Raw genomic sequence first — 27,961 nt, 5'->3', positions numbered from 1 at the left:
CCTGTCAGATCCATATGTAGACGTATCAGGCATCCAAACCACTCCAACTGCGCATGCTCCACACCATTATGGAGCCTCCACCAGTTTGAACAGTTCCCAGCTGACATGCAGCGTCCATGGATTCATGAGGTTGTCTCCATATCCATACACGTCCATCTGCATGACACAATTTTAAATTAGACTCGTCAGATGAGGTGACACGTTTCCAGTCATCAACAGTCCAATGTTGGTGTCAAGGGGCCAAGGCGAGGCATAAAGCTTTGTGCCATGCAATCATCAAGTGTACACCAGCAGGCCTTCCACTCCGAAAGCCCATATTGATAAAGTTTTTTTGAATGGTTCACACACTGACACTTGTTGATAGCCCAGTATTGACACTTACAGCAATTCGCAGAAGGGTTGCACTTCTATCATATTGAATGATTCTCTTTAATCCTCGTTGGTCCCATTCTTGCAGGATGTTTTTCTGGCTGCAGTGATGTCGGAGATTTGATGTTTTACCAAATTCCTTATATTCATGATACACTTATGAACTGGTCGTATGGAAAAATCCCCACTTAATCGCTACCTCTGAGATGCTGTGTCCCATCGCTCGTGTGCCAACTAAACACCATGTTCAAACTCACTTAAATCTTGATAACCTGCCATTGTCGCAGCAGTAACAAATCTAACAACTGGGCCAGACACTTGCTGTATTATACAGTTGTTTCCAAAATACGCATTCTTATACCAGTTTCTCTGCCACTTCAGTGGACATATTCCTTAATCTTTCTCCACTATGGACCCTTTCTTGAAAAGTTGCATATTGTTTCCCTTGAAAAATTCCATATTATTTCTATTTCAAGGAAAGCATTATTTGTATCATCATCATCTGAATACTTGCCTGAATTCCCATGTGTATTTAGTACCTGTCAGACTAGAAAGCATGTTCACATTCTGGTATTTTACCACATTATGTTTTGAATAAATGGCACACTTTAAGTGAGACAAACCACATATAATAAATTCAAGGGTAGCAGAGGAGGCTGGTCCGATCCACTCTCCAGGAAGTATTGCTTTGAATGAGTACGACACAGAGACCGGGTGCAGCGTGGAGCCAGATAAAACACATGGAAGGACCAAGAAAATTTTCTATTAAGCATGAGCCGCAGCAGTTTTGTAGCATCAGTGAACAGAAGAGGAACACGCTCAGATGTAAAGATGGTGGAAGAAACCGATTGCACTGCCAGAAATTCAAACAAATGGTTTCTGCAGTGGGAAAGCAAAAGTGAATGTAAATACTCGAAGAGTAGAGACAACTGAGACATCGCTGAAGACGCCACTAGGGAGACAAGTCCATGAAGAACTGTCATAGATAGCAAAGTCGTCGAAAAAAAGGAAACCTGGGATACCTTGTGGGAGATAGCCATAAAAAGAGTACGAAGGTTACCAGTCCTCCAGCAGGTGTTGTAGGCTCTCTCCAAATCAAAAAACATGACCACAGTCTTGTACTTCTGCAGAAAACCATTCGTGACGAGATGGTCAACTGCAGAATGGCGCGTTCAAAATCCACATTGTGCAGTGCTTAGTTGATTGCGAGATTCGAGCCACCATACTAGCTGGCCATGAATCATATGTTCCATAACCTGGCGAACACAGCTGGTGAGAAAAAGGGGGCAGTAGCTGGAAGGAAGGTGTTTGTCCTTACCAGACTCAGGTATGGGTATGACACTGGCTTCACGCCAGCATCTGGGAAACGAGCCATCTGTCCAAATATGAATATATGTATGAAGGAGAAAATGCTTGCCCAGGAGAGAAAGGTGCTGCAACACCACGAGAGAAAGGTGCTGCAAAATCTGAATGCAAACATCATCCGGTCCTGGGACTGAAGATAAAGATGAAGTGAGAGCATGATCTAGATACCTCATAGTAAAGATGACATTGTAGGATTCACGATTCTGAGAGGAGGATCACCCACTTATCCTGCACTTGTTTTTGATGGAAGAAGGCGGGAAGATAGTGGGTGGAGCTCGAAATCTTTGCAAAATAGGGGCCCAAGGTATTGGAGATAGCCAATATCATCACCTGAAATTGGGGAATGAACCTTGGTCCCAGAGAACCAACGGAGATTGCCCCCACACGACAGGAGGAGGAGCAGAACTGATAAAAGAATTAGTAAATTAAATCCAGCAAGCTTTTCTTCTATAGTGAAGAATACGACGACACTGCACATGCAACTGTTTATACCAAATCAAATTCACCACTGCAGGATGACGGATAGAAACTCATAGAGCACATCTCCGCAGTCACAGCACGTCCATCAGGGGACCAGAGCACGGTGCGGTAAAAAGTGCGAGGTATGGAACATTATGCGGCAATAAGGATAATGTTTGTGAGATACTCTACCTAGTCATGACCTAAGTCACTGAGCAGCAAAAAGGGGTGAGGGAGTTGATCAATACTCTGGAGGAAGTTTTGCCTTGGTGACACCGAAAGACTGAGGGGTGCAGATGTTGCAAAGAGGAAGGGTGAAGAGAGGAAGAATAATGTGGACTGCAAAGGCTTGCCGCCAAGTGTTCAGTGGTGTGGTTTGACAATGAATGTCATCCCAGATGAGCAGCCCGACTCCCCCACGAGGCAGAATGCCATCTTCGGGGAGGGGAGGGGGAGGAAGGACGTCAAACTGTACTAGAACAAAATGTGAGATGTTAAAGCGGTTGCAAGGACGCAATTTTGTTTCTTGGAGGCAGAGGACAAGTAGACGCGGCGATTCCAATAGCAGTCGCAATTCCTCCTTATTGGATCTAATCCGCAAGCATTTCATTGGAGGAGAGTAATAATGGGGAAAGGGGAGGAGGGAACAAATTAAGGGTTGTCACCTCGGCAGCTGACAAGTGCCAGCCTTTAAGACTCAGTGGTACAGGGTGCAGAAGCTGGAAATTCCTGTTCCATGAGATCTACACAGGCATTGGCATTCTGACTGGGCCTGCCTGCAGATTCCAGGGCAGAAAAACAGAAGGTGGTGCGCACTGGCAAAATGGATGTCGGCCGGGTAGGAATATAACACGGCGACATTGTTGAAGAGGATCTCTGTATGAAGCAAGGAGAAGACCGTTAGCCTTTGTTTGATTTCTTAGAGCCTTTGCAGTTGACATTTGAAGACCCGGATTTTTGTTGGCTGAAGGGACATAAGAAGACTTCGCAGGAATGTTCCCTTTGTCCCTTCCAGCCTGACAGTTGTGTAGCAGGTGACTTCACCGCCAGAGGCAAAGATTGGGTGTCTTGTTGCAAAGCTGGAGGAGGAGAAGGAGCAGCAATGCTACCATTCATTTTACAACTGCAGTGCTGAATTTGAAGTCACGAGCATGTGTGGTCACATCCTTCGTGGAGCAAGGCATAGCAAGAACGGTACTGTAAGTACCAGATGGGCTTTCGACTAGCTGACAACTTGCGAACAACGGGATAAGGTACTTTTTCCTTCGCCCAGATCTCCTGGACAGCCCATTCATCAAGATACACCAGACATTCTCGGAACGAGGCTGCATGATCGTTATTGCAATTGATACAGGGGGGAGAATGTGGTGAGCAATTGCCTCATGAACATCCATACAAGTAATATATCTGGCTGTGTTTCGGCAGGACATGCTAATGGGATTGTAACACTGAAACTGGTAACAAGCACTGAGTTTGGAATGTACAGTTGGACCGTGATGCCTTCATAGCCTGCTTTGATCTTCAATGGGAGTGCTACTCGATCAAACATCAGAAAAGGAGTGCATGTAAGCACTAGGTTGCATCAACTTTCTTCATTACCCAATGGACTGCAGTGACACCCTGATCAGAGAGTTAAGTTTGGATTTCTTCCTCAGTCAGACCATCAAGCAGCCTAGTGTAAATAACACTATGCAAAGAATTGAACATTCAACAGGCCCCGACACAAACAGGACAGCCACTCTGGAGCAACGCTGCGAACAGTTACTGGGCTTCAAAATCACAACTGGTCTCCAAATACGAAATCCCATTATGTAAATGATAGCACGAGTTCACAGGGCCTGCAATTGTATCAACACCTTTCTGAATATACAGGGTGTTTCAAAAATGACCGGTATATTTGAAACGGCAATAATACCTAAACAAGCAGCGATAGAAATACACCGTTTGTTGCAATATGCTTGGGACAACAGTACATTTTCAGGCAGACAAACTTTCGAAATTACAGTAGTTACAATTTTCAACAACAGATGGCGCTGCAAGTGATGTGAAAGATATAGAAGACAACGCAGTGTGTGGGTGCGCCATTCTGTACGTCGTCTTTCTGCTGTAAGCGTGTGCTGTTCACAACGTGCAAGTGTGCTGTAGACAACATGGTTAATTCCTTAGAACAGAGGATTTTTCTGGTGTTGGGATTCCACCACCTAGAACACAGTGTTGTTGCAACAAGACGAAGTTTTCAACGGAGGTTTAATGTAACCGAAGGACCGAAAAGCGATACAATAAAGGATCTGTTTGAAAAATTTCAACGGACTGGGAACGTGACGGATGAACATGCTGGAAAGGTAGGGCGACCGCGTACGGCAACAACAGAGGGCAACGCGCAGCTAGTGCAGCAGGTGATCCAACAGCGGCCTCGGGTTTCCGTTCGCCGTGTTGCAGCTGCGGTCCAAATGACGCCAACGTCCACATATCGTCTCATGCGCCAGAGTTTACACCTCTATCCTACAAAATTCAAACGCGGCAACCCCTCAGCGCCGCTACCATTGCTGCACGAGAGACATTCGCTAATGATATAGTGCACAGGATTGATGACGGCGATATGCATGTGGGCAGCATTTGGTTTACTGACGAAGCTTATTTTTACCTGGACGGCTTCGTCAATAAACAGAACTGGCGCATATGGGGAACCGAAAAGCCCCATGTTGCAGTCCCATCGTCCCTGCATCCTCAAAAAGTACTGGTCTGGGCAGTCATTTCTTCCAAAGGAATCATTGGCCCATTTTTCAGATCCGAAACGATTACTGCATCACGCTATCTGGACAATCTTCGTGAATTTGTGGTGGTACAAACTGCCGTAGACGACACTGCGAACACCTCGTGGTTTATGCAAGATGGTGCCCGGCCACATCGCACAGCCGACGTCTTTTAACTTCCTGAATGAATATTTCGATGATCGTGTGATTGCTTTGGGCTATCCGAAACATACAGGAGGCGGCGTGGATTGGCCTCCCTATTCGCCAGACATGAACCCCTGTGACTTCTTTCCGTGGGGACACTTTAAAGACCAGGTGTACCGCCAGAATCCAGAAACAATTGAACAGCTGAAGCAGTACATCTCATCTGCATGTGAAGCCATTCCGCCAGACACGTAGTCAAAGGTTTTGGGTAATTTCATTCAGAGACTACGCCATATTATTGCTACGCATGGTGGATATGTGGAAAATATCGTACTATAGAGTTTCCCAGACCGCAGCGCCATCTGTTGTTGAAAATTGTAACTACTGTAATTTCGAAAGTTTGTCTGCCTAAAAATGTACTGTTGTCCCAAGCATATTGCAACAAACGGTGTATTTCTATCGCTGCTTGTTTAGTTTTTATTGCCGTTTCAAATATACCGGTCATTTTTGAAACACCCTGTAGGAGGATTAACCGTAGCAAAGGACTGACCTCCTTCAGTAAGTGATACTATGAAGAACCGAAATGCAGCGGGGAGAATCTTTGAATGTTTAGCCTCATTCCATTTATGTTTAGTAAATTTAGAATGAGATGCTGATTGGTTCATTGCGAGAAAATCCTCCATGACTGCAAGCGTGTCTGATGGTGTGCTCCTTCCAACTGGGGGCCCCCTCAGAGGGGCGCTCACCTTACATGATTATTCACACCTCAGGTAATACCTCCCGAACTCCTAACAGAGGGACCAACTGGCAATCACCCCTCCCTGTACCTGCCCTGTACCAGATGTTACATATGAACCCTACGTATCAACTCGGGGATAGGAATTACTCATTACCCAGTCACCTATTATGCATCAAACACATGGGCCAGTCATCAGGAGTGCACAGGGAGGACAGCCAATAAGATTTTCCAACACCTCAACAGAAGGACTAACACATTTCTACTGATAGCAGTGACAACACTATACTGTACAAAAAATTTCAAACATACTATTTCTAACAATGGAAAGTTAAGAATAGAAAACAATAATAAGGAAAGGACAGATTGCTACTCACCATGTAGAGAAGACGTTGAGTCACAGGCTGCTGGAGCACTTTCATGACAGCGCCTGACTGAGTATGAATCTGTTGGGATGTGTGGTGGGGGTTGAGAAACAGCGCGATGTGGGGAGTGGGAGGGATAGTAGAGGATAAGCTGCAAACACCGTGCCACTTTCTAAATGGGCGTGACAACCATTAAGCTGTCTATCCACATAAATGGCCACTGCCAAACTGATGTCAACAGACAGCTGGACCACCCAGTTGATGAACATGTTGACCAAATGATGTTCTTCACTTTACAATTTCACTTGTGGCATCCGGATTCTTCCTACAACAAACTCTTTGTTCTTGTAGCCCTCCTGGCCTAAACTTTTGCTAGTCCCTGTCTCTCATCTACCTATCCCCTTCCCTTGTTCCCACTCCAGTATGACATGTCTTCTGTCCCGCCCCCAATGCACCTTTCTCCTTCTCTACTACTCTGCTCTATTCCCCCCCACCAGCACAGCAACCCAACACTGCAACAATTAATATGTTTACCATCTATAGTTTATTGACTGTTTGACCAGAATGCTTAAAATGTTTTTGTGAGAACCGCTGTTCTATACAGAGTTTAAACAGATGTACATGTGTGTGTGTGTGTGTGTGTGTGTGTGTGTGTGTGTGTGTGTGTGTGTGTGTTTTCTACTGCAAAAGAAGGACTTTGTTTGAAAGCTTTATCATTTTACCCACCTTTTTCATTGCACCTGTCTGCGACTCAAAGCCTCATTTATGTGGCGAGTAGCATCTATCCTTTCCAAACCTATTACTTCTGTAAAATACATAATTCAAATAATGACAAATGCATTAATTAACACCAACCTTCAGTCTCAGCATGGCCATCCTCCACATGATTTTGATCATTATCACTGCCTTCTGCTTCTTCCTGTTCCTCTAATTCAACTTCTACTATTTCTTCAATAGTTGTTGGATCACCCAGTAAATCATCATCATCATAGACACTTGAAGACATATTTTAATTTTCCTATGAACAAGAAAATACCATTTTTATACATTTAGTGCAGTATGATAATTCAGTATACAGATATAAGTTCTCAATAGCCAATGCTAAGAACAATGAATGTAAACAGCAGATTTGCTATAATGAAACTTTTACATAAGAAAATTGCTATACATTTAGCTTGGTTAAGCAATTAATAAATTTTATATCTAATAATGAAAAAATCTGCCTTCTCCAATCCAGTGCAAAGCCTAAAAAGGCATCAAAATCAATCAGCTACACTGAAACAAAATGACACCCTGCCATCATTCAGCACTAACACCCCTACAGTTGCAAGAGCAAACCTTGTAAGAGTTTCAAATAGTAACCTGACCTTGCATAAAATACATACGAACTTATTGGGGGGAGGGGGGGGGGTGTCACTATTCAAGTGTTCTTCAGCCATGATATCAATATTGCAGCAGTCAGTCAATAAGATTCACACATTAAACAGTCAAGAATGGTGTGAGAACCTTTTAGTTTTACTTACAAGAGGACCGTACAAACTTCCCCTCACCAATTTGATTCATATTAACAGGGCATGTGGAAATTAACATCCATATAAAGAAACATGAAACTCCCAATTGTTTTCAAGAAATTCAATTTTAAAAATTTTAAATCATGTTTATACATTTCATATGGTCACTAGTATTCAAGGAATCCAGATTCCATAGCTGCTGAGTAAGTGCTTCGTTTCCAAACATTAAGTCTGTGGATCGAATCTCACTGCTGGTAACTGTTACTGTTATTATTATTTTTTTAATTCCCAAGTAATTCTAACAGCAGATCTATTATGACTGCATAAATCATCAACACTTAAAAATTCCTTCATTATTTTCACTTTTATCAGCATCAGTAATAAATAAAATAACCATGCCGATTTGACTGAAAGTTCTTGTGTATCCTGTTTTTACTTCCAATCTCCTTATGACAATTTTTTCTACTGTTTTCAGGATGAATGTTATGAATCTTTAAATTGTGATAATATGCATAGTCGTAATGTGTGTGTGGGGGGGAGGGGGGGCAGGGGGGGGCTAAAAAAATGTGCTGGCAGGCAAATTCAATCCAGGGCACGGGGGGGGGGGGGGGGGGTAAAAAAAATAGTGCTGGCAGGCAAATTCAATCCAAAGACCTAGCACTTTTGAAACTAATTGCTTAATTGTTCGGCTGCAGACTTTCAGTAGTCCCAACCATACAATGAAGATAATCATGTGTAAAATTTTCAAACTCTATATTCTCAAAAGCAGTCTAGAGTTGCGTCTTCTTGTTTGCATACTTTATGTCCGAGTCATGCCCTACAACATCTAGTTAATATGAATCAAATTAGTGAAGGGAAGTTTGTACGTCACCTTGTTAGCATTGGACTAGTAAACCTGCATCCAGGATAAAATTGCAATTAAAAATAAACTTAAAGCCTCCAAAGGAAATAAATAATATTTGATGATGACACCATCTCACGCTAACCATGGAAAACATCTTCATCTTACCAATGCCTATATTCCCACTTTAACATTGTCTGATTGACACAAATTACCTAGCCGCCCCCCCCCCCCCCCCCCAACACATTAACAACACATTCTGTGCGCTTCATGCAAAGTATGAACATCATAGTTGCATCTTCACTCCAAGTACTAGCACCTGTACAACTATGGTATTATATGGAGGAGAGACATTAGGGATGTTTCAATGGCTCTGAGCACTATGGGACTCAACTGCTGAGGTTATTAGTCCCCTAGAACTTAGAACTAGGTAAACCTAACTAACCTAAGGACATGACAAACATCCATGCCCGAGGCAGGATTCGAACCTGCGACCGTAGCGGTCTTGCGGTTCCAGACTGCAGCGCCTTTAACCGCACGGCCACTTCAGCCGGCGGATGTTTCAATAAATAGGGTTATGTGTGGAGTTGAGGGTTGGATCGAACTTCGTCTCATTAGATCTAAAGTGAGGATTACACATTCCTTTTAGTGTGTTATATGATTATGCAGAACTGAAAAAACTGCCTAAACTTGCTACCCTCGCTCTACTGCAGCATACTGCGCCAAACCAAAGACAAGTCTACCTTTGTGCATGAAAGTGTATACCACTATAGACAAATGTTGGTAAGAGAAGCTGAAGCATTCACTATTAGGTGCATTTCTAAGTGGTGAAGACATCTGCAGCTGTGCGTTTCACAGCTCCCATAGCACACTGACTGATTTCCAAAAGGGTGAAGACAGAATATGGTAACTTGTTACTAAGAACACAAATTTGTTTTAACTGAGAATATGGATTGAAGCTGTGTCTTTCTGAGGTCAGAACTAAATATTACCACAACAGGAACAAAAGTGATATAGCATTAAAGAAAATATAAAGGAGTTTAGGCCGCAGACGACTGGGGAGGAAATTAAAAGAAAATAAAAAGTCTGCATTCATAGTACTGCGAAAAAGATATTCCACTGAAACCAAGAAGAGAAGTGGTGCTAGTAGTGAGAACATGTATGTATCAAAACCATAGTTTCTTGACAGACTTCAATTCACCAGTGGCATGGAATCTCAGTAGCTGTTAACTTCTAAGTAGTAGTAATTGCTTTCCTCTTCACAGTGTCTTGCTACCTTAATTTCTGTTGCACAAGCTCTATTAGAAAGCAATAATTATCCTCACTTATTATCAATTATAACTTCTTAAAGAAGTTATTTTCAAATGAATGTCCAGCTTCCCCTCTCCTCCCACCAGCTCAACCACTTTTTCACTGGTAATGGCTGTTTTCTTCTTTTTGTGTTGTTCACTGCCACAGTGCATGAAGCAGTGCCTGTAGAGAAAGCAAGAACTGCTGATTTTCTTTTAGCATGTGACACCATGACAGCTTTCTTTCTGTGCCTGCAGTAGGATCTACTGACTGATACTTTGTGGTACATCTACCTACACACAACTTCTCCCGTTTGCTTCAGCGAGTGCACGTTTCAAGAAACATGTCAGTGGGCACTAAAGCAGAAACTCTGAAGCATGCAGGCATCAGATTGGTGTCGAGTTTGGTGCTACAGAACCACATCTACGAAGTATGTCTATCAAGGAACAATGCTGTCTTATGCCAGAAATGACTTGAAATTACTTGTCGAGTTGGTGGTGAGGCACACAAGAAAAATCAAAATAGATTAATTGATTCTATTGTGGATGTAATATAAAAACGTATTGATGACTCAATAAATGTATGAACAAGTATAAACATTTTTGGAAGTGGAAGGAAAATTCAGTAAGACCTCAGGACAAAGACAGGAAAACCTAAAAATAAATAGTAGTAAATAATGAAGGTCACTGTTCAGTGTTCAAACTGCAACATCAGATGACACACATCAGACAGGTAGTTTCTCTGATGCCTCCACAGCTATACCTGTGCCAAGGCTTAAATTTACAGTGGCAATATACACTGTATTTTACAGACTCTAAGATGCACTTTTTCGCCTGAAGAATTGCCTCCAATATTCAGATGTGTCTTATACTGGAAATTAATATAAAAGTTTCCAGTGTTTGATTTACAATTCCCGACAGTCTTAAAAATGGCCATATATTTGATGGCATGTGAAACCTATCCCTATCTGGCAACACTGGATTCAACTGGAAGCAGTGGTGCACCCATGTGACACAGTGGAGATTCTCAAGATAGCTAACACTAACTCCCTCCTGTCCAGCCATCACAAACCCAGATCAGTGTCTAACCTATGAAGCATCATTGTGGCCTACGGTTCCACAGAATTTGAGTTGAAAATGATACGCGTTATCAGTAAGAGTATTATATTTTTGTTAGTAAAATGGAAAAAATAAAAGATATTAATATGATGTGGGCTATAAATTGAAAAGTTATAGCATATGCAGAAGAACATGAAAACGAAGAAGAACTGAAAAAAATGAGGAAGTCTAAATGTGCAAACAGAAGACTGAATGAAAAATTGCCAAAACTAGAAGATGACGTATTGAAATAGATTCAAGGACACTGTCAAAACGACATTGGAATTAATACAAAAATGATTTAAATGTATGCTTGTAACCTAAAGCTACATTGGAACTTAAAATTCTTTAAGGGTGGAGCTGGTGCACAGGTTTATGAAGCGTCACGGACGTAGCATGTGAACCAAAACCAAAACATATCAATAAACGTCACAACAGAATGAAGAGAAAATATCTTTCCATTGATTTATTATTCAACATTGAAAGAACACCAGTGTGAACTAAGCCGAATAGTGAGAACACACAAAACTCCTCTGACATTTAATATGCCAAGTACCAGAACTGTTGCCATGAAACTGGCTAAAACTGCAACTATAAAACAAGTGGACATGAAAAAAATGCACTACACTGTTGTCCTTTCATGCTGTTCTGATGGTACTAAACTTAATGAAATGATCATTTTCATGAGCAAAACATTTCCCAAACCTTCTGAAATACTGCCAAGCGGTGGTGTTCACATACATGTCAAGGGTTGGATGGACGAGGCTGGTATGAAATTATGGATTAACAGAGTGTGGAGGAGAAGGAAAGGTGCTTTACTGAAGAAGAGTTCTCTTCGTGTGCTAGATCAGTTTAGTAGTCTTTTGAAAAATACTGTGAAAGAGAAATTAAGACAAGGAAATACAGATCTTGCTTTTATTCTTGGGGTACTTACTTCCCAAAAGCAACCTCTTGATATCTTGGTAAATAAACCATTTAAAGTGTATACGAGAAACAAATGAAACAAATGGATGAAAGCCAACATGAATTCATGCCAAAGGGAGCTTTAAAACAACCTACAATCAAACAAGTGTGTCAATGGATAAAACGGTCATGGTATAGAGTGAGAGAAGACATTATCGTTAAAACTTTCAAGAATGCAGCGTAAGTAACACTGTCAATGGCAGTGAGACTATCTTATACATGAAGAGGACAATGATGACGAGGAAGAGAACAGAGAGCTGCCCATGGAGGGTGACAGAACTGTCACCATATGTGACCAGTTGCCAAGAGGTGGGAGACAGCTCTGGGGAACCCAGGCGTGTATACGTCGCCAGATTGATCGAGGAGACGATGGCCCCCATATCAACCTGGAAAATGAACATCCACATTAAAAATGCAAAGTGTGATGAACAACTTCCGCATTGATGGGATGTCCAGTGGCACGACTGATTGCAGGGTGCACACGGTATCCTGATGCCCCGAGGGTGAGTGGCAGGAGTGAGTGGGTTGAGCGGCTGAGAGACAGACAGATTGGAGATGGCCATCTTTCTGACAAAGCATGCACGTCTTGCAGTGATGGGGACAGTCTGCACGAGAGTGGTGGAAAAGCACTGCGGGACAAGATGGAAGTGATCCACGCGACCACCAATGAGGGGCGATCGGCAGCTCCGAAGCCAAAGAGATGTCGGACAAGGAGTCTCGACAACATTGCTGTGTGTGGTTTGTACCACGTCGACAGCACGAGGGAGGCACTCGCGAGGAGAACTCTATTGCTGCCACCTGTGACCTTGCCATGAAACGCTCGCTTGCCGCTTGGGCGATTTCGAAGGAGTGGGCTATGCGCAGAATGTCTTCCAGTGAGGGGTTACAAGTTTCAACACAGCTGTGCGGACTTCTGCATCATGTGCTAGTTGAATGACAACATCACAAATCAAGAAGTCGGCATAAGACGCCTTGCACAATGCTGACTGGTGCAAGTGAAGTCGCATTTGTGGGTGAGACCCTGCATGTCTGTAACCAAAGAATGGTATGACTGACCGGACTGTTTATGGTACTGGTGGAACTCAAGCCAAGATGCCATGACATGGTATTGCTGGGAATAGCAGTTAGTCAGCATTACACACATATGCCACAGGATCTGACAATGGTGCCAACTTGCGGAGCAGAAAGAATGTGATGCCCAGGAGAAGAATAACGACCACTGTAGGGAGTCATTCATGATCTGAAATGCTGTGAAATGATGTTTCAGATGATGCAAGTTTGTTTCCCAGTCTTCCTTAGGATTGTTAAAGGGTGGAAATGGCAGCGGATGTGGGGAAGTGTCAGAAACCACGACGACCAGGAGCTGGTGCAGTAGGTCATCCCATGCCGTGACTCTGTCCGTCGGCAACTGCAAGGATTGCTGTAAGACGTCTAAACTGGCACTGCTGCTGCATGAGCTGCTGCTCTTGCTCCAGGAGACAGATAGCCTCCTACTATCGAATCTTTTACCTTGTCGCCGACTTTACAGCTGTGAGCCACCAGCGAGCAGTGTGCGGCAGAGAATGGAAACGTGAAGCCGTCAGGTGGAGGAGCCACTGTAGGTATCGGCTAACGACGACACACAGGAGAGACGAACAAGTAGGAGATGACAAACGCTACAACCGACTAGGACACAACACGAGGCAAGCAGAACTGAGCTGATAAATGCAGCGAGACAACAACCCAGAAACACTCCAAACAATGACAGGATGTATCTCAACACACGGAACTGGAACACAGTATGGCTGAGATGCACACGCAAACTACGGCGAGTACTAGAGTGTCGGGGTAGCGCCTGAATACATGGACGCTGGAAACGTGACTGGCCATCGACTTCATGTGGTACAGAGAGTGGTACACTTGCACGGCAAGGCTCGGAGTGCACACACGTGCCAGAGCACAGAGACCCCTAGTGGGTATCTAGGTCCATACCATCTGGCGCTCAATCAACTTCTGTGTCCTCTGACACCAGATTTATTCATGGTTCCTCTACACACTCCTGTCCTGTGTTGAAAGTTTCTAGTTCCTCATTGAGATATGACGCTACTGCTTTTTCATTTAGGTTACTGAACATTTTTATCTTTCTACTTGTTTTACTTGCCCTCTGTACTTGGGCAATAATTGTGGTTACATGCATGTCATGGTTACTAGTACCAATTTTGATGTGGACTTCCTCAAAGAGGTCAGGTCTATTCATTGCAATCAGATCTAATATTTTTCCATCATGAGTTATGTTCCAAACTGTCTGTTCTAAGAGAAGGCATTTAGTAAAGTTTTACAGGATGTCTTGTCATGGCCACCAATAGCAAAATACAATTTTCCCAATTGATTGTTGCCCAATTAAAGCCTCCAGCGATGATTATATGCAAACTGAGGTTTCCTCTAAATTTTTCGGTTAAGTCGGGGATCTGTAGGGTGTTGTAAGGATCCACTTACTATTTTATGCCCACGACTGTTGAGTCTGGTCTACACAATCTCGCATGCAGCTTCAATTTCTATATCGTGGATTTGAGTTCATTGTCCACTGCAATAAATACATTACTTCATTTCCTGTTAGTCTATCCTTTCCACGCACACTTAAATTTCCCCCCAAAATCTCGATACAATCAATTTCATGTTTCAGCCAGCTTTTTGTATTTAGTATTATGTGATCATCACTGCTTTTCAGGGGCACTTCAAACTCTGGCATTTCATTGTAAATTCTTTCGACAGCTAACTACTAGGATTTTAATACTCTCGCCTATTTGTGGAGGGGCATTCTTTTGGATCTTTCACTTATACTGCCTCTTATACTGCCGCTGTTATTACCTGGATTAGATGGAGTTGCCTCATCTAAAAACCCCTTGAGTGCCCCCAATACAATCATCAACCTCTGATGTGTAGTGCACACCTGACCCATTTCACACTTACTCAACGTGGTGTCCGTGTCATCAAACAATAAAAGACATGAAACAATCTCATTATGCATTATTTAATCAAAATAATTCAAAGAAGAAAATGAAACTAATGGATCAATCATGGGAATTGGGTGGGGAGACACAGAATAAATGACATTACCGATATCAAATGCATACTCAAGTCAAATAAGAAATTAAAGTAAATCTGCAAAACATTGGCATCAAAAAGTTTACTTGACCTATACAGCTAGGATAAACTACACACCCCAAAACCACAACTCGCTCCAAATGCTGTTATTGACAACTTCACTTGACTTATATAGCTAGAACGGAGTCCACAGTACCATGAAACAACAACAACAACAACTTGAAATCTAAACTTTTCCTTGACATTCAGAGCTAGAACGAACTTCACAATAACAAAAAACAGAACTTGCACTACTATTATCAAAAACCTCACATCACCAAAACGGTTAGAACAAATTACAGGATGCCCACCAATGTCAATTAATTGCTACTAACTACAGCTAATAATGCAACCATCAGAGTAATAAAAAAAATCACAACAAGATGCATACCCCCATTGCATTTTTCATAGCTTATGTATATGTACGTAACATGCATCAAAATACTCGTTGGAGACTTCTCCATTATTTTATATATGTTTTCTAAATTTATCATGAAGTTATGTTTTTTTATGACAAAAAGTATGTTAAAAATGGGAATGTGCATTTAAATATGGTGCAAAAGTAAACATAAGGCCAGGGGCGGTGGCAAGGAGGATGGGGGGGGGGGGGCTATAGTCCTCTCCCCCCCCCCCCCCCAATGGAGCATCATATTGCAGTGGAAAAAATGACTTCAGAAATCAGCAAATATATTACTCCAACAGATTCATTCATTTTTTAAAAAATAATTATGTAGCAATATAGGTTGCAATGTATTTCAAACACATTTTAACAACAGAATAAGAGCAGCAAATAGCTTACTATCTAAGCCAATAAATATCATTTAACTTAAAATGGGCATCTTATTATTTATTAATAAAAATTTTTTACCCTGAATTCCAAAACAGTTACCAGAAACTACTTTAAGCAAAACCAAATTTTACGAATTAGACAGGAGGACCCCAACTCTCCTTTTGTTATTTGATATTCCATTCCCCCCCCCCCCCCCCCCCCCCCCCCCCCGACTGACTTCTAGAATCGTCCCTGCATAAGGCTATGCTACAGGTCAATTTATAACCACAACCTTTACTTGGCATTCACATTTGTTGGCTTTACCAACTCCCAATCAAATTGTCAACTTTCAACTTAACCTACACCTTGGAGTACACTACAGATCCATGTCATCACAATGAATATTTCAGGGGGGAGGTGTCCAATACAACACACTAGCCAAAATTTGATTAACATTAACTTCCATGTACAACTGAAGAACAGTCATGAGGAGTAACATATCAAAATGCAGTAAGTCCACTTGCAGTCAAAAATTAGTTTGAAGCAAATTTCTACTTTACAAGGTATGCTATATCAAGCTATGGTGTTGTTTTAATTAAAAATGATATTTTTAACCGTTTAAATCAGGTGCAAAATTTGACTTTTGGTTCAAAGTGCAGTAACTCCTTCACTGAAATTGGTTCAAATCATGATAAGTACATTTACTGCCGTTTCTAACAAGTTTTTTCAGGAAGGCAAATAAAAGCTGTGGTGCCAAGACACAATGCATTTTAAAACTTCATTACAAGTGTCTGTTGTATACCTGTACCACATATTGTTGTTGCCAGCACACTGTCACACAAAACAGATTGGTTGGCCATTATCTCGTTTATGTGGGAGCTCGTTGCTTGTGAAAAATATGACTGACATGGAAGGAGATGTACAAGGAGGGAGCCACTCCCCTGGATCCAGGAAGTGGCAGAAAAGCGTTGTGAAAAGAAAGATTGAGCAGATGGAGAGGTAAAATGTTTTTTGTGAGATTGTCTACTAAATTTATTTTACTACATATACTAACTACGTTTTTCGCTGGATAGGAATCCACTTAAAAGTGTACCATTTAACTCTTTCACGTACCGTGGTAAGGACCCTGAAAAGCTGGAGTTGAGCCTCTGTGTGAACACAAAGAGGGAAGATTCAAATACTGTATCATCTCAGCTTACCATCTAATCAGAAGTACGAGGGTCACTACAAGAGAAATGCACACTATTTTTTTTTAACCAATCTTTTATTCTACATGTTTGAAAGTTTTACAGTGTGTAGATACATCCTTTAGGAACAATATTTTCATTTCTCCACATAATTTCCATCGTCTCAACTGCCTTATGCCATCATGGAACCAGCACCTATATACCCGCACAGTAAAACTGCGGACCAACCTGTTGGAGCCACTGTTTGGCAGCGTGCACAAGGGAGTCATAATCTCCAAACCTTGTTCTACGAAGAGAGTCTTTCAGTTTCCCAAAGAGATGATAGTCACATGGAGCCAGGTCAGGACTGTAAGGCGGGTGTTTCAATGCTGTCCATCTGAGTTTTGCGATTGCTTCCATGTTTTTTGACTGACATGTAGCCGTGCATTGTCGTGCAACAGCAAAACATCCTGCTTTTGCCGATGTGGTCGAACACGACTCAGTCGTGAGAGGTAAGATGTTTTTTGTGAGACTGTCTACTAAATTTATTTTACAACACATACTAACTACATGTTTCGCTGTAATTATATATAAACAAGAACATAGCAGATGAGAGCTATGTAAAATGGTACTCTTAAATCTTAAATGAGGGCTCTCATTGGTCGGTAGATTCGAACTGTCTTAAGAAACTTTTGAGTGCTGTAGTGGTACATCTGCACGTTAAAGAACCACAAATTATTTGTTGAAAAACAAAATTTATAGACTACAAAACAATACTGAGAGGCCTTGCTGATTGCAGTAGGTAGGTTGGCATCAGAAAAAGTTCAATGGGAAGAAATGGTAAAGGTTGAATCTTTGTAATGAAATATTTTGACTGACTGCAAATATTAATATCCTCTTTTATAAATGGCATGGGGAGAAAGCAGTAAAACATTGTTAGCCGTACAAGACATGGTTTGTTGGCAAAGCATTTTTTGGGGAAATGTGTTCTGTCGGGTGTCAAGAGGAGGCAAATGCAAATGGGTCGGGGTATGTTAATTATCGGCAGCTCTAACACACAGTGAATGATGGTGCTCCTTAGAGAAATGGCAACAGGGGGCAGGAAAGGACGCCAGGTGCACTCATTGCGTATGCATGGGCTTCTCCTTCAACATGTTGATGACACTATTCCAGCAGCCACTGAAGGAACACGGTGCAACCAATTGCAGATTGTAGTGCACGTTGGGGCAAACAATGCGTCACCTGGGCTCTGAGGTCATATTTGGGTCATTCCAGAGACTGGCAGAGAAGATTGAGAAGACCAGCCTTGCACATGGAATTTCAATGAAGCTCGCAGTTTGCAGTATTGTCCCCAGAATTGATTGTGGTCCTTTGGTTCTGACTTGAGTGGAAGGACTGAACCAGAGACTTTGGGGGTTCTGTGCCAGGCTAGGCTGTGACTTCCTGGACCTGCACCTTAGGGTTGAGAACTGTACGGTCCCCCTAGCTGGGTCAGGTGTGCACTACATGCCAGAGGCTCCTACTCACGTACCTGTGTGGGTGGTACACACAAGAATTTTTAAATAGGCAACTCTCCATCAAATCTAGATAATGACAACTGTAGGAAACACGGTAGTATCAGTGTAAGATCGAAAGAAATGCATCCCACACGTGAGAGTATTAAAATCCTAATGGTAAACCACCGAAGCATTTGCAACAAAGTCCCAGAGTTTGAAACACTCCTGAAAAACAGCAAATCTCACATAATACCAGGTACAGAAAGCCGATTGAAACCTGAAACTGATAGCAGTGAGATCTTTGGAGAAAATTTGAGTGTAAATGGAAAGGACAGGCAACTGGGAAATAGAGGTGGTGTATTTGTCACAGTAGACAAGAAACTCAAATCCACAGAGACAGAAATTAAAGCTGCTTGTGAGATTGTGTGGGAAAGACTCAGTATCAGGGGTGGGCATAAAATAATCATTTCATGATGTAACTGAAAACTTTGGAAAAAACCTCAGTTCACTTGTATATATGTTCCATGATCATACTGTAATTGTTGTTGGTGACTTTAATCATCCACATTGGAAAAACTGAGGTTTCCACTAGGGAAATGGCTGTAAGGAAACCCATTCAAGATGAAAATATATTGGATCTAATCGCAACAAATAGATGTGATCTCTCTGAGGATTTCCACATCGAGACTGGTAACAGTGATCATGATGCAGCTGTGGTAAAAATGATTACCAAAGTACAAAGAACAATTAAAACAAGCAGAAATATATATACAATTTCAGTAAGGTAGTAGCGCTGTGTCGTCAACAGGTATACAAAGAAAAGGTACAGAGCTTTACTAGCTTTCGGAATGAACTTCCCTTTTCAAGCTTGTAGGAAAAGCATGCGCGCGCACACACACACACACACACACACACACACACACACACACACACAAAAGCTGGTGGTGGTGGGCAGGACCCAGATGGCATGAGTTGTGAAGCACCCATTGAGATCTTGCGTATTGTGCTCTGCTGCGTGTTGTGCCACTGGGTGGTACACCTTGTTTTTGGCAACAGTTTGGCAGTGGCTATTCATTATAGTTGGCAGGTTGATTGTCATACCAATGTAAAAGGTTGTGCAATGGTTGCAGCAGAGCTGATATATAACATGACTGCTTTCATAGGTGGCCCTGCCTCTGATGGGGCAAGATAAGCCTGTGATGGGACTGGAGGAGGTGGTGCTGGGTGGGTGGATTGTCCAGGTCTAGCATCTGGGTCTTCCACACAGGTATGATCCCTGTGGCAGGTGACTGTGGATGGGAGTGGCATAGGGATGGACTAGGATGTTGTGGAAATTGGGTGGGCACTGGAACACCACTTTGGGAGGTGATGGAAGTTATCTTAGGACTTCCCTAATTTCAGGGCATGATGATAGATAATGAAAGCCCTGACAAAGGAAGTGGTTCAGTCATTCCAGTCCTGGAAGGTATTGGGTGACAAAGGGGGCACTTCTTTGCAGTTGGTTCCAGGGTGGATGTGAGGATCAGGTGTGTGTGTGCGTGGGGGGGGGGGGGGGGGGGGGGAATATGGCACGGGAAGCCGGCCCACCTGTGAAAGCAGCCAGGTTATATACCAGCTCTGCTGTAGCCACTGCACAGTGATTTACATTGATATGACAACAAACAAACTGTAAACTAGAATGAATAGGCACCACCAAACTGTAGCCAAAAACAAGGTGGACCACCCAGTGACAACACATGCAGCAGAGCACAACATGCGTGATTTCAATGGCTGCTTCAGGGAGGGGGGGGGGGCACGTGCACACCATATCCCCTGCCCCACTAATGCCCCCCCCCCCCCCCCATCCAATTCATGTCAGCTAGATGTGTGCTGATCTCACGCACTCATCTGTGAGATTGCGTGCCCAACCAACTGCTACCTGCCCCCTCTACCAGCATCCCTAGCTAGCCCACAGACAGCTCCCCACTCTCCCACAAGCCACTAGACACTTCCCCCCAACCTCTTTTCTGCCTCCCGCCTCTCTCCATCACTCAACCCTGCCCCAGCCTGCACCCTTCACCTCACCTCAGTACACTCACTGTGGGCCAGGAAAGAGCTGGTAGTCGACTGAGCACAATGTAGGGAGACACGCGTATACGTGTTTTTCCTACAAGCTTAAAAAAGGAAGTTCATTCCGAAAGCTAGTAAAGCTCTGTACCTTTTGTTTGTGTACCGACCAACAGCATAGTGCTTCTGCCTTTCAGTGAGTCGTCTCCCTTTATTCCTAAATGATTCGCAATTCTCAACCAGAACTTTCTATACATTATTATATGTTCAATAAGCTAGATTAAAAAAATCTGTGATGTCACAACCCAATGAGGAGCCTGAAACTTTCAGCACAGGGCAGGAGCATATAGGGGAACTATGTCTCAAGATTAAAAGAATAACTGACCATGCACTGGATAGATATGTATCCAGCAGAACAGTTAATAATGGGAGAGGGACCTTCCATGGTGTGCAGTCACTGCAAAGAAACTTCTAAAGAAACAACAAAGATTACTGCATAATAGATGTAAAACAAAGCGTAGGGCTATAAATAGATGTTGAATGAAACGCATTTGGCTGGCAAGGGAGCAATGTGTGATGCCTTCAATGACTACTGTAGGAGAATACTGTCAAATAACATTTCACAAAACCCAAAGAAATTCTGGTCATAGGTAAAGGTAGTTAGTGACACCAAAGTTAGTGTCCAGTCCGCAAAGAATGAGAAAGGAACTGAAACTGAGCATAACAAACCAAAAGCTGAAATGCTGAATTCAATTTTCAAACGTTCCTTTACAAAGGGACACAAAGGAGAATTGCCCCAATTTAATCCTGAAAAGATGAACGAAATAAGTGCTAGTATCAGTGGTGTTAGAAAACAGCTGAAATCGTTAAAACTGAACAAAGCTCCAGGTGTGATGGACTCCCTATCAGATTCTATACTGAATTTGCAGCTGAGTTAGACCCTCTTCTATCTATAATCTAATTTGGATCCCTCGAACAAATAACCATGGCCCGTACTTAAAAAAAGGGGCAAAAGTCACACCTGTCTACAAGAAGGATAGTAGAAATGATCTACAAAATTACCGTCCAGTAGCCTGGCCATCTTTTTGTTGTAGAATCTTAGAACATAATTTAAGCTCAAACATAATGAGGTATCCTGAACAGAATGATCTCCTCAATGCCAACCAGCATGGATTCCAAAAACATTGCTCATGTGAAACCCAACTCTCACTTTTCTCAAATGACATAATGAAAGCTTTGGATCAAGGCATTCGGATAGATGCTGTATTTCTTAAGTTCCCAAATATTGTCAACAGTACAACCATATGGGGTATCACGTGAAATTTGTGACTGCATTCAGGACTTTTCGGTAGGGAGATCGCAGCATGTTACCTTGGATGGAGAGTAAGTGTCAGGTATACAAATAACTTTTATGGTACCCAAAGGAAGTGCGTGTGGCCCTCACTGTTCATGTTGTATATCAATGACCTTGCAGGCAACATTAACAGTAACCCCAGACTTTTTGCAGATGATGCTGTTATCTACAATGAAGTCCTGTCTGAAAGAAGCGCATAACTATTCAGTCACATCCTGATAAGATTTCAAAGTGGTTCAAAGATGTCAATTAATCACTGCTGGAATCAGCCAACTCATACAAATACCTAGGTAGGTGTCACACTTCGTAGGGATATGAAATGGAATATCATGTAGCTTCAGTAAAGCAGGTCATAGACTTCAGTTCACTGATAGATTACTGGAAAAGTGCAATCAGTCTATGAAGGAGATTGCTTACAAATCACTCATGCTACTGTTTCTAGAATATCGCTCAAGGGTGTGGGACCCATACCAAATAGGACTAACAGGGGATATTTAAGGTATACAGAAAAGGGCAGCACGAATGGTCACAGATATATCTGATCTGTGGGAGACTGTCACAGAAATACTGAAAGAACTGCACTGACGGACTCTTGAAGACAGTCATAAACTCTCCCAAGAAAGTCTGTTAACAAAATTTTAAGATCTGGCTTTAAATGATGACTCTAGGAATACAGTACAGCTCCCTACATATCGCTCACATAGGGATCGTGAAGATAAAATTAGTATGGTTTCTGCGCACACAGGGCTTTCATCAATCATTCTTCCTGCGCTCCACATGTGCCTAGAATGGGAAGAAACCCTAATAACTAGTACAATGAGACAATCCTCTAACAGGCACCTCACGGTGGCTCACAGAGTACAGATACAGGTGTAAAACAGATTACCGACGGAGGTACTATGGTGTTTCAGAAGAAAAACTAGACGTGAAATGATGGATTAACACCATCCAAGTGATCAGTGATTACATATGAATAGACCGATCCAGACATGTTTGACAGTGGTTTCCATTAAATGTTCTTCACTACCGTAGTGCAGCTCCGAGTTGAGTTTAGGTTGGAAGATGATAATACAGATGACAATTGGCAAAACCAAAGAATATGCATACAAAATCTTGATTATGGTGACAATTACCTGTATCACTCTGAAATCTATTACCATCATTCACCCCATGATAATTATTCTTTTCTTTACATGTAGGTCTCATTAAAACACTACATACTACAACACAGGGGGCCCAACTGAGAAACTTTTTGACAATTCTTTTGGTGCATTTTATGCATACACAATGCCCGTTAACTACAAAACATACAGCAAAGGGGCAGGAGAGAAAGAGGGGAGTGACTAACTCTTACTGCCAAACACGGTAGTTAGTAGTTTTCACTATTACGACTCAAAATCGCCAAACATTTGTAGCAACAGACAGTGTTAAACAATGAAATAGGGATATTCCATGTAGGCCTAAAGAAGAACACACTTATGATATTAAAAGTTTAAAATTTGGTGCTTTTTATATATTTTTTGAAAAGGCTGGACTTTTTACTGTATGCCAACAATGGTTTGTGGCCCATTATTGCTTTCCCTTCGTAATTTGTAGCCATTTTTATAACGCCATATGTTTTTAATGTGATAACAGTGTGAATTATTGGAGATTTTGGACCTTCATTTCAACTAATTGGCGGGTAAGAATTAGCACATCATTATTTTTATATTACTGTTACATACCCTAATGTGTTGCATAAAGAGTATAAAACTGAAGTAGGTAAATTATAGGTTGGGGTAAATAATATAACAGCATAAACTTTCATGTAAAATGAGTCACTTTCATGTAATTAAGTTTTTATACCAAGAGAAATATTAGACATAACTTTATCTTGTTCAGTAATTTACTCATTAGCGTGAATGTGTAACTAATAACAGTACTAAAAGTTTCCCCAATTTCAACCAATACTGTAAAAAAAGGAAATTAAATGTGTAATGTGAGTCACGTAATCTGAGTCACAGTTGTATTATTTTAAGATTAGAAGAAGAGGGCGTCCTCACCAGCAGCAGGAAGACAGAGTAGGTGAAGGCAACAGTTACAGAGTAAAGGAAAATATGAAGAATTTAAGAAGATGCAGCTGGCAGAAGCTTGAAAAAGCCAGCAGAAGCAGAAACAAAAGTTTCTACCGTTGAGTCAAGATAAGCAAGGACAGTTGAAGAAAGAAGAGCTAAAAACAGCGAGACAGTTAGAAAACATTGGTAACATAAGATGCGATATCAGCAGCCTAGTAAAGCAATTTTGTCACTGTATAAGTCACATAGTGCTCTGGATAAAGCCTTGGCTCAAGTTCTGCAGTTGCCTACATACCTGAAAATGTAAAGGTCGTTTCAATGTGGTCAGATGGACCTGCCTCACAATTTGAAAACAAATATATTACTGCTGCTGTACCTGAATTTCAATCATTTCATAATGTGGAAATCTCCTAAAACTTATTGGCTACATCCCACAGTGAAGGAGCCATAGACGGAATTGGTGCAGTTGCAGGATGGCTAGTGGGGAATGCAGTAAAAATGTGAAAATTAATATTAGGTGATGGATCAACTTTCGCTCAGGTAGCTGCAAGTACCGCAACTATGCAGGATTTTCATTTGTCTATCGATGAAGTTCAAGGAATCAATATGAAACTTAATCTGGCTCAAATATTTTCTTCAGCACCACCAATACCAAACACACAAGCATTCACAGTTTTCACTACAAGAAAGGGGTCGACAGAAGCGTCCGATCCCACGCTTCGGCTTTGATCCGTGACGTAAGGGTGTTGTCGTGTGTGACGTCATGACGGCGCGGAGTTTGGTTTGAGTGTGGCTGTCTCCAGTTCTGTTTTATCTTATTTTATTTACTTTTCTGATCTGTTCGTTCTACCTCTTGAGATTTTTTTTTTTATTTAAAAACACTTATTCCTTATTTTAATTATCTGTTTCCTCCAATTTCTGTTTTAGTTTATTATATTTATCTTTCTGATCTGTTCGTTCTATCCCGTGAGATTTTTTTTTTTTTTAAAAGACAAAAAACACTAATCAGCTACTGAAGCATCTTTATCTTCTATGGGTGGCAGGGGTTACGACCCCTGGGGAGGTGGGTGGGTATTCATGCATGGCTGTCTTCACTTACACGTTGTAGCTACGCAAGGCGTCTAAATTTGTTTATATTTAGTTTGCCCCCCACCCAAAACACCCCATTTCCCGCGATTGTCCCGTTAGTGTCATTAGGCTTCTTGTGGAAAGTGTGTGTGTTTGTTTTTGTTCCCGCCATATTTGTGACGTCATGGGTCAAAGCAGACGGGCGGGATCGGACGCTTCCGTATTTCCCAAGAAAGAACTACTACAAACATATCTGCTGTTTCCAAAGAATTTTGCTGCTGCAGATCATCAAACTGAAGAAACTATAGAAAATGTGAAAATTGGAGTCTGGTAAAAAGTAGAACGTGACAGTAAATTCAATGCTGGAGAAGCATGTACAATCTGTGCAATGGAGTGTGCTGGTCACTATCAGAAATGACCTATAAATGTGATGAAATTATAGAGAAAATTAATCCACTTGATATCAATTCAAGAGGATATTTTCATTTCTCTGACTTCTAATTGAATTTTCAATTCATTTTCCCAGATGTCGTTCTCTTACAAATTTTCATGGTGTTTGAAAAGTGAAACGTTAATGTTAAGTTTCTCTTGGTAACATAAGATGCGATATCAGCAGCCTAGTAAAGCAATTGTCGTACTTTCATTTCTCTGCTTGCACAAAAAAAAGCTTTTCCAACAAGAAGCAGAAATCTGTAACTCTGTCATTTAAAGGCCAACCTAAAGTGCATATTCTGTGATAAAAACCAGATCCGTACTCCTAATAGTTTGATGATACTTTTTACTTAAAATGCACATTAGGAATAGGATGTCCAAAATTTGTAACATGAGTCACAACATGAATTACATTCTTGTCCTTTAATTTTAATGCTCTTCCCTGCTTAAATAACACTTCAAGACCTTTGCCTGAACAACAATTCATAATGATGATTTACAAAAGAAAATACGGGTTTATAGATTGATAACGAGTCAACAATAAAACACTGATTTCAAAATCTAATGTTACCTTGGAATCTCCCAATAGTAGACTGCAGATGCACATTCACTAGCCATTCTCATGTAAATAAGCTAGATTAAAGCAAACAGACGAACATCTCAAATATAGCCTACTATCATTGTGAGACACAGTATTTAATATCATCCACGCATGATAAATGTGGAATACGTTCTGCTATTTGGGGCAACACATTTTTTACTGTTAGGCAACTAACAACAGAACCTGCAACAAAACAAACTTGGGAGTCATTATTTATCCTACATACAAATTACAACATCATCTTAAATCTCAAACACACTTGTGGGGTCTTTTTGACACTAATGAAACTGCAAACCCCTGCTATTTCCTCTGCTGGTCATTGTATTGTTGGTGGTTCTACATACTTTCTTTCACAGGTGACAACCACCTGCAGACACACTGCAAGCATTGTAGATTGATCCACTTCCTCAGAACACATTTCTATATGGTCAAAATTTATGTATCAACTGAAATCATCTTATTTTTAAGCCAAGTTTTCATTTATTGTCACTTTTACTATGGTTCTGAGTTATAATTAATGTATCTCAGTGATTTGTCCAAATTTCTGTATGGAAATTGTTAGAAGATAAAGCTAGTTGCGTTGAGTTCTTTGGGGGAGGAAACCAGACAGCGAGGTCATCGGATTATGGAAGGACGGGGAAGGAAGTCAGCCGTGCCCTTTCAAAGGAACCATCCCGGCATTTGCCTGGAGCGATTTAGGGAAATCACGGAAAACCTAAATCAGGATGGCTGGACGCGGGATTGAACCGTCGTCCTCCCGAATGCGAGTCCAGTGTGCTAGCCACTGCGCCACCTCGCTCGGTATAAAGCTAGTGATGTAAATGATATTGAAGAGTAAAATGATCCTTCTCACAGAAGTGAACATGAAACTGCTTCAGATTAAGGTTTTGTCTCCAGTGAATCTGGTAATGAAGAGAGAAATGAAACAGATGAGGTATCTAGTTTATACAGGAGAAACAGGTAAAAATGCTCCATTATTGAAGCTCCAGTGTGAGAACACAAGCCTACATCTAGATAATCACAGTTCCTACAGTAAATGGACCTGCAAGCAGACTGCGAGACTCTTGCAGTCCATTGGGAGTGCTTGTTTGCCAGGGTTGTTACAAGAAATTTACCAGACTTGCTGTACTTTGATGTGTAGGTGTGCAGATATCTTGGGTGAAAATTTATCAATTATAAAAAAAAAATTGCATCAATATCAGAATGTTACAAGCAGCAGATTTTCACAACCTGTGTGGTCATTATGAAAAAAAAAACAGTGTCAAAACTGCTTCTGAGGGTTATAACAAAAATAAAATAATCGTTTTGCAGTTTTAACTTGAGCGAAAAAGAGTCAACGCAATTACAACACATATTTGGGATTCTGTATGCAAATACCTATTAATAATATGTGTTCTCAATTGCAATTTTTTTTAACCGCATGGTATAAATTTTTTATGTACATATTTTATTGGTGTTTGTGAACAAGTGTTTTTATAAGGTCCTTGTACGTAAAGGACGACTGCTCTCCAAATATGCTCATTTATGGCCAAATACTATCAACTTTCCACTCACTCACTCTACTTCACACATATAACAGTATCAGGTTTACCTGCAACACAGCAGTCCCTCGTAACTTGTTTGTTGTAGAAAAAGCGCGCGAAACTAGTGTCAAAGATAAGCAATATAGAGAACGACAATTACAAGATTTTACTCTATACTGGCAGGCACTATATCAGTACCCAAAATCCCTATGCGAAATCTTCTTCGTTCCCATTTTCGGCGTCCTTATTATCAATGAAACGTTCAAACTGGTTTCCCGTATTCATACGTTCCAGCAAAGACATCAAAAGTTTCTTGTTTAGTTTATCAGTGAGTGTCAGTTCCCTAACTTCATTAGTTTGCAAATCACATGTATCACACACTTCAGGTTCCCGATTTGGTTCTCCTGGCATCTTTTTTTCGAGAAAATTTCTTTAT

At 41.4% G+C, this 27,961-nt stretch overlaps 1 protein-coding gene across 1 annotated transcript in view; it reads right to left on the bottom strand.

Moving 5' to 3' along the window:
• The window catches only part of LOC126262569 (TIMELESS-interacting protein), a 60,741-nt gene extending 33,005 nt beyond the window's left edge, over positions 1-27,736 (bottom strand). The window contains exons 1-2 of the mRNA XM_049959274.1: positions 27,594-27,736; positions 7,047-7,209 (exon numbers count right to left, since the gene is read on the bottom strand). Coding sequence (XP_049815231.1) covers positions 7,047-7,197 — 151 coding nt within the window. The 5' untranslated portion in view covers positions 7,198-7,209; positions 27,594-27,736. The remainder of the gene's footprint in view (positions 1-7,046; positions 7,210-27,593) is intronic.
• Between the last annotated feature and the right edge of the window lie 225 nt (positions 27,737-27,961).

Source organism: Schistocerca nitens, chromosome 6, assembly GCF_023898315.1.
Source record: "Schistocerca nitens isolate TAMUIC-IGC-003100 chromosome 6, iqSchNite1.1, whole genome shotgun sequence".
Classification (NCBI taxonomy): Eukaryota; Metazoa; Arthropoda; class Insecta; order Orthoptera; family Acrididae; genus Schistocerca; species Schistocerca nitens.
Note: the sequence above shows the minus strand (reverse complement) of the source record. Positions and strands in the feature narration are given on the sequence as shown.